We start from the raw sequence: 11,642 nt of genomic DNA, 5'->3' as shown, positions 1-11,642 counted from the left end.
ATCGCTCGCTTCTGCAGAATCATAGAATTGTCAGGGTTGGAAGGGACCTTAAAGATGATTTAGTTCTAACCCCCCTGCCGTGGGCAGGGATGTCTCCCTCTAGATCAGGTTGCTCTGATGAAGTGTTAACTATGTCGTTATAGTAAAGATATCCTTGAGCCAAAACTAGAAAACTGACATAGAGCCTAAAAGTGAAATTCAGTGAGGTGCAGGTTTCCTGCATGCTTTAGTCCTTGGATAGCGGAAAAATGGGCTTTCAGCATTAAACAGGAGTGAAGTAACAGGATGTAGGTACAGGGGTGGGAAAACCCAGCCAGGGCAGGTGCGATCTGGTCGATGGTGCCTTGTTGGTTGAGGGTGGGGTTGGAGCTGTTGGTTCTTCTCTATCTGCTATAGCAAGATTAAGTTGATAGGATTAGAGAAATTTTGTGCAAGGTGTTATTGCTAGACGTGAGAGAAGTAGGAATTTTACCCTGTCAATATTGCTTCTTCCGACAGGATACAATCAACAAATTAGAGAACGAGCTGAGAACCACAAAGAGTGAAATGGCTCGGTACCTGAAGGAATATCAAGATCTGCTCAATGTGAAAATGGCCCTGGACATCGAAATTGCAGCATATAGGTATGATGAGGGTAATGTTTTAGTAAGTCAGAACATGTATCACGTCCTGTCTTCAAGAAAATTAATTTTAACTTATCATTCCTCTGGCAGAAATGTTCATAGATAGGTGTCAGAGTTTAATTAAGCAAGTCTTCTTCACTGTCTTAGTATTGGAAGAAGCAGTACTTTTCAGGCAAAATGTTGGCTTAAAGCAAAATAGGCAGTGTAGCCACTCCAGTACATATAAATAGGATGTATGTATATGCATACAGAACTCTTAGCTCAGCAAGACATAATCTCAGTTCTCACTCTTTACTGATAAAAATAACTGTTCTCTACTTGGGAGTGAAGAGATCTTGCATTGGCGGAACTTCTTGCTACAGATGGCTGTGTTCTCAGAACTGGAAATCCCTTATATGCTTTTAAGATTAAGCTTCGTTTCTAACTCACAGAAGCACTCTCCTGCAAAACAAATATTTTTACAGCAGAATTGGTGCTAAATAGCTTTTTGATGCTTTGCACTTGGTTCTGTTAGAAATGGCAAATGCAGAAACGTGTTTCCGTGACTGCCACAAGGGGGAATACTGAGAACGTGGCTGTAAGCCTCGTCTAACAGCTAAGCGTAACATCAAATTGTCACGTAGGGTAGCAGTTGTCAGGTAGGGTGGTATTGCCACGTGATTATTCGTTATGGGCTAGTTGTTGTACTCCTAAGTGTGCAGTCTGTAGGGCTTTTACTGCTCAAAGCATCGTAGTATCTTGGTCTGTAGTGGAATCTGCTGAACGCTGCGGCACAACTAAGTCATTTCTCTTTGTTTGGTTGGTTATTTTTTCCCCCCTGCTAGGAAACTGCTGGAAGGCGAAGAGACCCGACTCAGTTTCACTAGTGTGGGAAGCATCACCAGTGGCTACACCCAGACTGCCCCGACTTTCGGCAGATCTGCCTACAGTGGTCTCCAGTCCAGCTCCTACCTGATGACAACCCGTTCCTTCCCCACGTACTACTCCAGTCACGTCCAGGAAGAGCAGATTGAAATAGAGGAAACAATTGAGGCTGCTAAAGTGGGAGAAGCCAAGGCAGCCCCTGCAGAAGAGGGTGAGGAGGAAGAGAAAGAGGAAGGTGAGGAAGAAGCAGGAGGTGAAGAGGCTGAAGAAGAGGAGGAAGGTACTTACAGTTACTTTCAAATTCCTCTATTTCATGCTTCACCACGCTCATGTGGGGTAAAACTTGGAAATCCTGGTGAATAAGTCTAATAATTAAACCTCTCTCATTGTCTGCTCATGCAAGCAGGGGATTGTGGGATTAAGCACACAGCGTTTAATTTTGAACACTGAAGTGGAGGATGAGGTAAACATCCAGTGTCAGGCAGATTTTAGGACTGATATTATACTCCCGTGGGAATCACTGCGTGTTTTCCCATTCAGGCTTCAAAAATCAAGAACGATGATACTTCAACAACATGTAATGTTACATTCGTATGGCAGCAAACAGTACTTTAGCTGTTACAGACATCGTCAAAAAAATAACGACAAGGACATCCTGAGCTAAATACTAATTCCCAGAGAGTAGCCTGTGCTAACAGGAACATCAGCTGCTGTCTGTGGATGAAACTGTTGGGTTCAGTGCACAGCAGTATCTATTGCCTGAGGTCTGTGTAGTTTTCTTGTTTGTTTAAAGTACATGTCACTTCCTTGCTGCCCCATAATTCATTTACCAAAGTCACATCTTAAAGAAAATGTAAAAGGAGTGTTACCCAGCTGCTTTTTCCACCTTCAGTTGCATAACTCTGAAGGATTTAACCTAAATCAATCTGAAATGCATTGGTTATCATTGAACTATTCCAAGAGATTATTAGGATGATGATTAATTATAATGACCTGATGGCTGAAAGAGCCAATGGGAGAGCAATAGCAAGAATCCTTTTTGAATTCAAGGCTTTGGCTCAGGCGTGAAGCGATGAGTCCACAGTGTTTTTCAAGGCCATGATTTTGAAAAGACCTGTAGGGTGGTTTACTCCCTCTGAGATCTAGGGTAGGTTGGTTGTGTAGGTTTGTTCTGCCTTGCAAGTGCTAGACAGATGTCTCTGCTTTTGTGCACCATCAGTTGCCGGCCCCGTCGTGTTCAGCTCCTCCAGATGTGTGAGGCTGAAGGGTGCAGGTATGCTGGCTCCTGTTTAATTGGGTTTAGGAACAGTACATAGATGTGAAACACTTCTTTTTGTCTTTCAAAGGTGCTAAAGAAGAATCTGAAGAAGGCAAAGAGGGTGAGGAAGAGGAAGGAGAAGAAACAGCAGCTGAAGAAGGGGAGGAGTCTCAGGAAACCGCTGAGGAAGCTGGTGAGGAGGAGAAGGAAGAGAAGGAAGCAGCAGGAAAGGAAGAGAGTGAAGTGAAGAAGAAGGCTTGATTTTTTTAATTTTAGGCAGTCTAGCTTTCTCATCAGATCAACAGAATAAATGATGATTGACTGAGCTAAAATTGCAGTCTCACATATTTAATTCAGTGACCACTGAGGTTTAAAGTTAATGATCTATGATGTTTCTCTCTGTGCAGAGTATCAGTATGCTTGCAGAGCACCCACTGGCTTGCTCCCTGAATGCCGCATGGTCTACACGTATGAATTCAGGGGTTGTGTCTTTCTTGGGTGATTCGGAACCTTAAAATTTAAAATGGGGGGAAAAAAATAAGTCATGGGAATGAAAGTTATCTTTAATGTGCATTTAAAATAATTATGGAAACCTTGGGTGGGTAAAATAATGGAGGCTTCAATAAGTATGTGCAATAAAGCTAGTCAATAAAGTTACAGAAATGCTGACACAGTTTCATTGTGTGTGTCGTGTGTCACTAATGCAATTAAAAGGTTGATAAAGGTGTGTTGTCACACTCATCTTTCAAGCCTGCATAACAGGACATGAGTTACTGATTTTTTGTCTCTTAATACACTTGGGGCACTATGAGGTAGACAAAATTTCTTGATAGGGCTGTAAAATTTCACATGAAAATCTCAACAATAGTAAAAATGTCCAAATGTGCTGCCAGCTTTGTGCTGGGTCTCAAGGGGCTGTTGTACGTGCTCAGGTGCAAGCTTCCTTTTGCTTTTTGAAAAAGGATTTGTAACAACCTGATACAAAAGCAAAATGCAGATAGGGCTGTTCCACATCAGGAAATTGTTCAATGTCTGACAGATCGGTGCTGAAAGGGAAGAATGACGGGATGTAGCTAGGATTTGGAGTGGTGTTGGCATGTATGTGTGTGTATATATATATATATTTTTAAAAAAGCAGCTTTGGTGAGATGTTAGAAGGACAACGTGGGGTGAGTTCTCTGCTGCTTGAGTGAGCTACTTTTCTTGGGTGCTATCTCAAGGGCCTGAAGAGGCTCATTTTATTCTGAGAACTTGTCAGGGCCTTTTAAAGTTTTGAGTGGGAGCTAAAGAAAAGTTTAATCTGTGATGAGGCACAAAATACGAACAGCTCAAATTGCCTCAGAGCCTGGCAATTCTGAAAGCAATGTCCATGGAAACCCATGTTAACAGGCCTTATGTGGCTGCACTAAGACTTTTCACATGGTGTCAGCTGATTTGCATTGGTTCTCCTCAATGGTTAAGTTCAGCGAGAAAGGAAATACTTTATATTTTATACAAATTTTAGGGGTGTTTCAAAAGCACCTCCCTTTTCAGTGTTGAAAGAGTTAGAAAGAAGATGGTCATGGATGAGGTAAGCATTTTACCAATTTTTTTCCTTCCACATTCCAAGGAAAAACAGCAGGAGAAAGAAAAAGCAGCTTTGGTAAAACTATTTGGGAAAGAGAGCTTGTATGCACTAATTTCACTGACTCTGGTAACAGTTCAGAGAGTTGCTGTTGCATTTCAAAACGCTTATTCTTTTCCCTCCTACTTTCTTGGGGGTTTTGATGCTTTTAAAAAGAAGACAGATTTTTTTGTTTTCCTTTCTTCAACAACATCTCTTTTAAGTCTTTTCACATTTCTTCTTTTAATGGGGATTTTTCTCCCTTATGCAGACTCATTCTACAGCACAGATCTCATTTTCCACCTCTGGGAATGTGGCGGGAGGTACTTGCAGCACCATGGGCTCGGCTCCAGCACGCTGTTTGCTTGGTGCTTTTAAAAGCTATTGATGGGATTGCAGGAGAGCTGCTCCTTTTGGTATGTGATACCCTTAGTTCCAACAGCAGAATACTGAGTTGAAGCGATGGTCCTTGGACATTCACCCAAGTGCCCTGTCAGAAAATGCTTAGCGTGGCACTTCAGATGGGAGAAACGTTCTGCTCCTGTGGAGCAAAAAACATGTTATGCACCAGATGAGAACTCGTCACAGCCGTTAACACCAAACCACTCTTAAATAGATTGGTGTAGACTAAAGCCTCTGCCCCTTCCTGCCGTTCTCCAAGCACTCTGAGCTCCTTTTAACTTGTCAATACCTGTTCTTTCTTCCTTTTTCATATCTTTTTATATATATATTTTTTTTTTATTTTTTTTTAATGGCAGATAAACTCCTCTTTCATTCAGGCCTTTGCATCCCCTTCACTTCTGGAAGTCATGCAGCTTGCAGCAATCCAAAGCGTTGCAACCAGGCTGCTAAGGATGCTCTCAGACCAGCACATTTAGAGATGTACCGGCAAACTCACTTCTCCTTGCAGCGTATCTCCATCCGATCCCCACTCCTTATGTTATTTTTAATGTATTGCAGCTAGAGGAGACGTTTCACGACTCTGCAGGAGATGTGTGAGTCACAGCCGTGGCAATGAGCTGCAGAGAGCGATAAGCTGCAGTGACCACCCAGCCTGGTTTGTCACCCCTGGCCCTGCCTTGCTGCTAAGGTAAACTGGTGGGAGCGAGGGTGGAAGCGCGCGCCGAGATGCTCTCGGGGTTGCGGAGATCCTACTGGTAACCCTTGTTTTACCTCTGAAGATCCAGGAGCTCGCTTTGACGCAATGCAGTAAAAGCAGGCAGAGGGAGACACGGTAGAAACTTTAACCCAAGTTGCAACTGCAACTAAAGCCACGAGTCTGTCCCTGGATTTTCTCTCGCTGTTTGGATCAGGCTGAGATCTCAGCACAGGGAAAACAAATCCAAGGAGCTCCTGAATCCTTCTCTTGAGATACACACCCACACTTAATCCCTTTCTGCTCAGCAGGAGGGAAACTTGTATATGGATATGATAGCCAGATTCAAGGAATTTACTTCTTATAACTAAATAATTGACTTTGTATTGGTTGCTGCCTTCCTGGGTTAGTTAAGGGGAGGAGGAGGAAGGAAGCCCACATGTGAGTGGGAAAGCACAGCCCCCAACGCCTGGAGAAAATTCTAGTGTCTGACTCAGCTTCCTGGCAAATGCAACCTCTTTGCGTTTTGTAACACTTCCCAGTTTGTTTCCACCTGGAATTTAGTTCTGGGATGCTAAAAATCTCTTAATCATAGCACCTCTACAACCCAGTACGGTAAAAAGATCCTGGTTTAGAGCCCTCCAGCTCCCAAAGTCACAGGGGTCTCTGCAGTCCACCCTAAATAGGATGAATAAACCTTCACTGTAACTTCCTTTAATTATTGTTTTTCCCTTCATGGAGTCTTTTGTATTTATTAATGAACTTCTGTGTCTGAAAGTAATTAATCCCTTCACTGGTTATGCAGAGTCTGAAGAAGTAATTGGTGCAGAACAGGCAAATAACATACTATTTATGCATCTCTGCTCTGGAATTATGCTATCTTTTGAAACTGTTTGATTGCAGATGTCAGTAGACAAAACCTCTTGGCAACATTAAATGTTAATCAGTTCTTATAGTTTTATAAATATTTAGAAATGCGTTCACCAGTTGCTTATTTCTCTTAGGGTTTGATGGAAACATTTGTAGTGGGAAATAAGCTAAACTCACCAATTTGTGTGTTAGAGCAGAGGAAAAAAAACAAAGTACTTGTGGGTAATAACTAAAGGCTGTGATACGTTTTGGGTGAAAAAGCAGAGCAGGGGGCAAATGAGGATATTTTGAAATGCATCACGCCCAGCAGTTTGCTTCCCACACGGGCAGCAAATCCCCAAACTCTTCGGAAAGCCGCTGTGTCCTGGGCAGGAGGGTTGACACAGCCCCCACGTACACAAAAACGCGATCCTGGTGGGACTGCCGGCGTGCAAGCAAATAATGATCTCTCAGTCCTTGTAGCTGTACCCTAGTAGAACTGAAAAGAAAGCGTAACGTGACAATTAGCCAGTCCAGGACGCCCCCGCGCCTCTGTGAGCCCACGCGCACAACGTCCTGGAGTCTCCCATCGACAGCAACGTTTAAATCGCTGCACAAGGTGACCCCTCTGTCTTGGTGCTGAAGATGCCTGACTTTCTGTGCTGAAAGCCAGAAGTTTTATGTGAAAGGTTGGTTTAGTTTTTGGTTTTAGCGCTGGTGTTCTCTTGAGCTTTCGATTAGACCCAAGAGATAAATAGTTTCAGAGCTCACGAGCCATTGGGCCATTCTATAGTTTAACATAACTTGGTGCAAACACTGGCAGCAGGTGAGTGTGACTGGGCTACTTAATGTCTTTTTCATGAAGGTATACTTATTTTTATGTCACATACACATGTAACTTTCATAAATAAGCTCGCTACAGAGTAGCTGCCATTTAATTTGCTAACCCTGCCTTAATTAAACGTCACTCAACCAGCAAGCTGTTGAGCACAGATTTCCATTATTGATATCAGCAGGAGAAACACTCATTACTTTGCTACACAAAGGCATTCAGGTTTATTTGAAAGGCTTATCTGCTGTGGACTTTTCACAATTTCTCCCATGAAGAGCACGCAGAACCCTTTCAATTAAAAACTACTTGATCTTCAATTATTGATAGGATAATGAATTGGAAGGCACATGTAAATCATAGATTTTGATCAGACTCTCAATTAGTCAACAGATTTCAGGACAGTCCATGTACAGAACCCAGGCTCAAGAATGATTTGCATTTCTCTGCTAGTTCTAGGAGGTAAGGCAGTAGCAGCATGCATTTTCCTTTCAAAATCTGATAGAAGTAAACACAAGATCCCATAATAAGACGTATTAGTTCCCCAAATCAGAGCTGGAGCCCTCCTCTTCTTGCCTTTTTTTCATTTGTCTCCATTTATTTTCCACACAGTGGCATTTTGGGAGGGTCCTTTAATTGTCATTCCTAATGAAGGCAACCTAGAAGTGTCAGTAGACACAGACCAAGGCCTAGGAGGCCATTCTATTGAAAAAAATCAAAAAACGCTTTAATTTGGTTTACCATACCAGGTATAATCTGAGCCCTACCCAGACCCAGTTCAGACTCTGGAAGGGTCTCACTTCCAGTTATTTTCAAATGGACAAAGATGTAGCCACCAAAATCAGTCACAACCCCTCTAAGCACCTGAAGGCCAGGCAGCAGAATGGAGTAGATTCCTCTGCAGAGGTCATGGGGCACAGTTCTGAAGCATTTGCTTAAACCACCCCTCAAGTATTTGTGTTACATTACAGGGAATTGGTTCACCACATCCAATTCAAACTTGTTCTCTAAATGAGGACACCGAGGAAAACCCGTGCAACTGTGTTCCCGTTCAGGAGAGAGGATCAAACTTCAGGTAAGGATGCGAGTTGGAAAGAAGTCACCAGACATGTCATGTTTTCAGTATTGACCTTTATTGAGCAAGAACTGCTGTGACTTTTACATCAAACAACAAAAGGTTGCATACTGTGCATGTCAACTAGGTTCTCCCATGAGCAAAAGTCCACCCTAATTGCACCAGTGAGGTAAACATAATTATTTATAAGTAGCTTTTTTTTTTTTAAGGCTAGGAGAGTTCTGGTTCTCAGGAATATTCTATGACTGTTTTCTGTTTGGTTTTGGCTCAGTTGGTTCTTTGCATAATACATCTTAAGTCATTCCTCAGATATGTCCCTCCAACAGCTCAGGAAATTCAGAAAGCTTCCTTTGCACATTTCGTCTCATGCACTATTATTAGTATTATTTTAGATCCCCAAGCTCTGTGGAGGGAGCACATCTTGAGCCTGCATGCATTCCCCCCCCCTCCCCTATATTGCACAAAAAAAGTAAAATACTGTGTGTCTGGAGCCTCCATGAGAGAACCCGTTCTGCTTTGAAGCCGTCACTCACATGCATTTTGCAGCTGTCATATGGCTTAACCTTTTGCACCAACCCAAGCTCTTTAATTTTTTTTTTTTTTTTTTAGATTTAGCTAAGATTTATTTTATTCGGTCTCTTTAATCTCTTTTACTACAGCATGTGAAGTAACTTTCTCCACTTTCTTGGTGGACACTAATTTCTCCTCAAAGCTTTCTTCATGTTCCTCTACCTTCTGAGTGACTGTCACTGACTTTGTGATATACGTGGTTGTACTGTCCCCACCTTCACCAGTGACTTTCTCTGCTTTTTTGGTTACTACAATTTTCTCACCCTTATCGTCAATTGGGCTCACATCTAGGCCATTGGTGACAACTCCCTTGTCTTCCTCCTCAACCTCCTTCTCTTTGGATTCCTCCTCTTCCTTTTTCTCCTCCACCTCACCATTCACTGCAATGTCTTCTTTCCTGGACTCTTTCTCTACCTCCGCACTAACTTTTGTTACCTTTGTGACAGTGATGGTCTCCTCCACCACAGCCTTATCTTTGACCGGGGAGGCCGGCTTCTCTGGAGAACGGGTCTTCTCCGGAGAATGGGGCTTCTCCGGAGTCACCGGCTTTTCCGGAGAGCGAGGCTTTTCTGGGGTGGCTGGCTTTTCTGGAGAACGCGCCTTCTCAGGCGTTGCCAGCTTCTCCAAGGTCACTGCTTTCTCTGGGGTGGGAGGCTTCTCTGGCGTCGCAGCCTTCTCTGGGGTTGCTGCCTTGTCTGGAGAGGCTACCTTTGGTGTCGCTGGCTTCTCCAGAGACGCTGCTTTCTCTTCCTCCTTGGCTGGCTTCTCGCCGCCTTTCTCCACCTTCTGTTCTTTTCCTGCTTCTGGAGCTGCTTCTTTCTGGACAGCCTTGGCTGGCTCTGTTACAGGGGATTTAGGGGGGGATTTAGGGGGTGACTTAGAGGGAGGTGATTTGACCTTCTCTACCTTTGCCGCTACCTCTTCAGCCTTGCCCTTGGCCTCAGCTTCTTCCCCCTCTTCCTCAGCCTCCTCCCCTTCTTCCTTTTCCTCTATTTCTTCTTTTTCAGAACCTCCTTCTTCTGCTGCATCAGATTTTGCAGCTTCTTCCTCCTCTGCTTCCTCTTCCTCCTTCTCTTCTTCCTCAGGTGCGGCTGCCTGTTCTGCAGCTGCCTTCTCAGAAACGGTTTCTTCCTCTGCAGCTGCTTCTTCTGCTTTTTCTTCCTCCTGTTCTTCTTCCTGGGCCTTGGCCGCCATTTCTTCTGCAATAGCTGCTAGGGCATCTTCCATTTCGGACTTCTCGTCTTCTACCTTTGTCTCTTCAATGATTTCTTCTACAAACTTGTGCTGGACCTTCAGCTTTGGTGGTTCAATCTTTGTTTTCTGGATTTTAGTGGAGGCTATTGTGACAGATGGTTGTCTGTGCGTGAATATGGGTCCAGTAATGCTTCCAGAGAAGGCACTGAATCTTGTCTCTTCACCCTCCAGTAGCTTCCTAAGGGAATCGGGAGCAGGAAAAAAAATAAATAAAGCACATCAAAAGCTAACATAAGTGACAGAATTAGTATTAGAATATTTCCCTGTCAGCAGGATAAAACTAGTTTGTGTGTGGAATATGCTACAGCTGATCAGCATAATCCATCACTCGCAGCCCCAGTTTGGCTTTTCTTGAATCAGGTCTTTTGCAAAATTCGTATTCAGCCAACAGCTTTTAGCTTGGTTTGCATGTGGCAAGTGTAACACCTTTGGCTGATCAGCTGAAGCATCAAGCACTTCATTACAGCACAGGGTATGGCAAAATAATGGAACTCCACAAGATGCATTATGACTTGGGCACACTGAGGATTTGACACAGCTAACAGACCCATATCAAATATTGCTGCTAAGATACTCAAAGCCAATTAGAGCGTATTTCCTAGTTCAATAGTTTGGGTGTCCACTTCCTTGTGCGGCTATGAAAACCAAAGGTACTGCTGTTCAGCTATCTTTGGCAGAAAGCAGCTATGGAGCCTAGGGTGTCTGGGTGCTTGTCTGAACAACCTCAGTAACTTAAGCAGATCTAGAGATGAGTTTGGGTTTTTTTGTTTTACCTATATTCAGATGCATCTTTTTTATCTAAGCCTGTGACCCAGAAAAATCAGCAGTTCTCCAATGACAGTTTTAAAGTGATGCCAAGGAGACTAAAAAAACCTGCCAGGTGATGGCAATAGCAAGCAGTGTTCCTGCTCCAGATTAGAGCGGATGCCTTTAAAGGAAAGTTGAGCAAGAAAAGCAAAAGTGTTTGCGACAAGCAGATTAGCGCTCCCTGCTTGAAACCATGATCAAGCAAGTGCATGTCTCTCTCGAGCGATAAAAGGGAATTAAAGTGACAAGCACCGATTGCTTGGCATACGCAAAGTAAACAGGAATTAAAAATAAACTTGTTTACAGAAGCAGGAGATGCAGCAAAAGACAAGGGCAGAATGCGGCACCGGAGCTGGTCCCTGACGAAGCCGGGGTTCTTACTGCAAACGCTCCATGGCTCTGGGGAGATTTTGAACTGCTCTAATAGCTCTAATCTCACTTGTGTTCACCGCACGCAGATACTTCTTGTCTGTGGTAGAGCTTCCCAAGCCAGCAGCATCTGCAGTGCTATTAATATTCCAGACATGTCCGCAATGGTCCTACTGTACCTGTAGGCAGCGATTTCGATATCCAGGGCCATCTTGACATTGAGGAGATCCTGGTATTCCCTCAAGTGGCGTGCCATTTCCCACTTCGTTCCTCTAAGCTCGTTCTCCAGCTGATGAATCGTGTCCTGCAAGGGAGATGCAGCAACCCTCGGTCACACAGACACACGCTTCCCGCGGAGAGCGCGGAAGAAGTTCTCGAAAGGGACTTTTGGAAACTCTTCCCAGCGCCCTGGGAGGCAGCGCCAGGCTCAGAGCGGGACCCGCCC

The 11,642-nt window shown here is 43.8% G+C and overlaps 2 protein-coding genes across 2 annotated transcripts; one reads left to right on the top strand and one right to left on the bottom strand.

Annotated features, from left to right (window-relative positions):
• Positions 1-501: 501 nt before the first annotated feature.
• LOC104275578 (neurofilament light polypeptide) lies at positions 502-3,419 on the top strand. Its single transcript, XM_009871571.1, has 3 exons — positions 502-623; positions 1,448-1,767; positions 2,834-3,419. The coding sequence occupies exons 1-3, from the start codon at positions 547-549 to the stop codon at positions 3,004-3,006; spliced, it is 570 nt and encodes a 189-aa protein (XP_009869873.1). The 5' UTR covers positions 502-546; the 3' UTR covers positions 3,007-3,419.
• Positions 3,420-8,233: 4,814 nt separating this feature from the next.
• On the bottom strand, positions 8,234-11,501 carry NEFM (neurofilament, medium polypeptide). The gene is made up of 2 exons (XM_009871570.1): positions 11,377-11,501; positions 8,234-10,199 (listed from the first exon to the last, which is right to left on the bottom strand). The coding sequence occupies exons 1-2, from the start codon at positions 11,451-11,453 to the stop codon at positions 8,825-8,827; spliced, it is 1,452 nt and encodes a 483-aa protein (XP_009869872.1). The 5' UTR covers positions 11,454-11,501; the 3' UTR covers positions 8,234-8,824.
• Positions 11,502-11,642: the final 141 nt, after the last annotated feature.

The sequence above is a fragment of the Apaloderma vittatum genome, unplaced genomic scaffold (genome assembly GCF_000703405.1).
Source record: "Apaloderma vittatum isolate BGI_N311 unplaced genomic scaffold, ASM70340v1 Scaffold40186, whole genome shotgun sequence".
NCBI lineage: Eukaryota > Metazoa > Chordata > Aves > Trogoniformes > Trogonidae > Apaloderma > Apaloderma vittatum.
This window is presented reverse-complemented; position numbering and strand designations above follow the sequence as displayed.

Coding starts and splice junctions, on each gene's coding strand:
- NEFM (XM_009871570.1), bottom strand. CDS start 11,453: ATGGCACGCCACTTGAGGGAATACCAGGATCTCCTCAATGTCAAGATG. Junction 10,200..11,376: donor ATCGAAATCGCTGCCTACAG/GTACAGTAGGAC, acceptor CGATTCCCTTAG/GAAGCTACTGGAGGGTGAAG.
- LOC104275578 (XM_009871571.1), top strand. CDS start 547: ATGGCTCGGTACCTGAAGGAATATCAAGATCTGCTCAATGTGAAAATG. Junction 624..1,447: donor ATCGAAATTGCAGCATATAG/GTATGATGAGGG, acceptor CCCCCCTGCTAG/GAAACTGCTGGAAGGCGAAG. Junction 1,768..2,833: donor GGCTGAAGAAGAGGAGGAAG/GTACTTACAGTT, acceptor TGTCTTTCAAAG/GTGCTAAAGAAGAATCTGAA.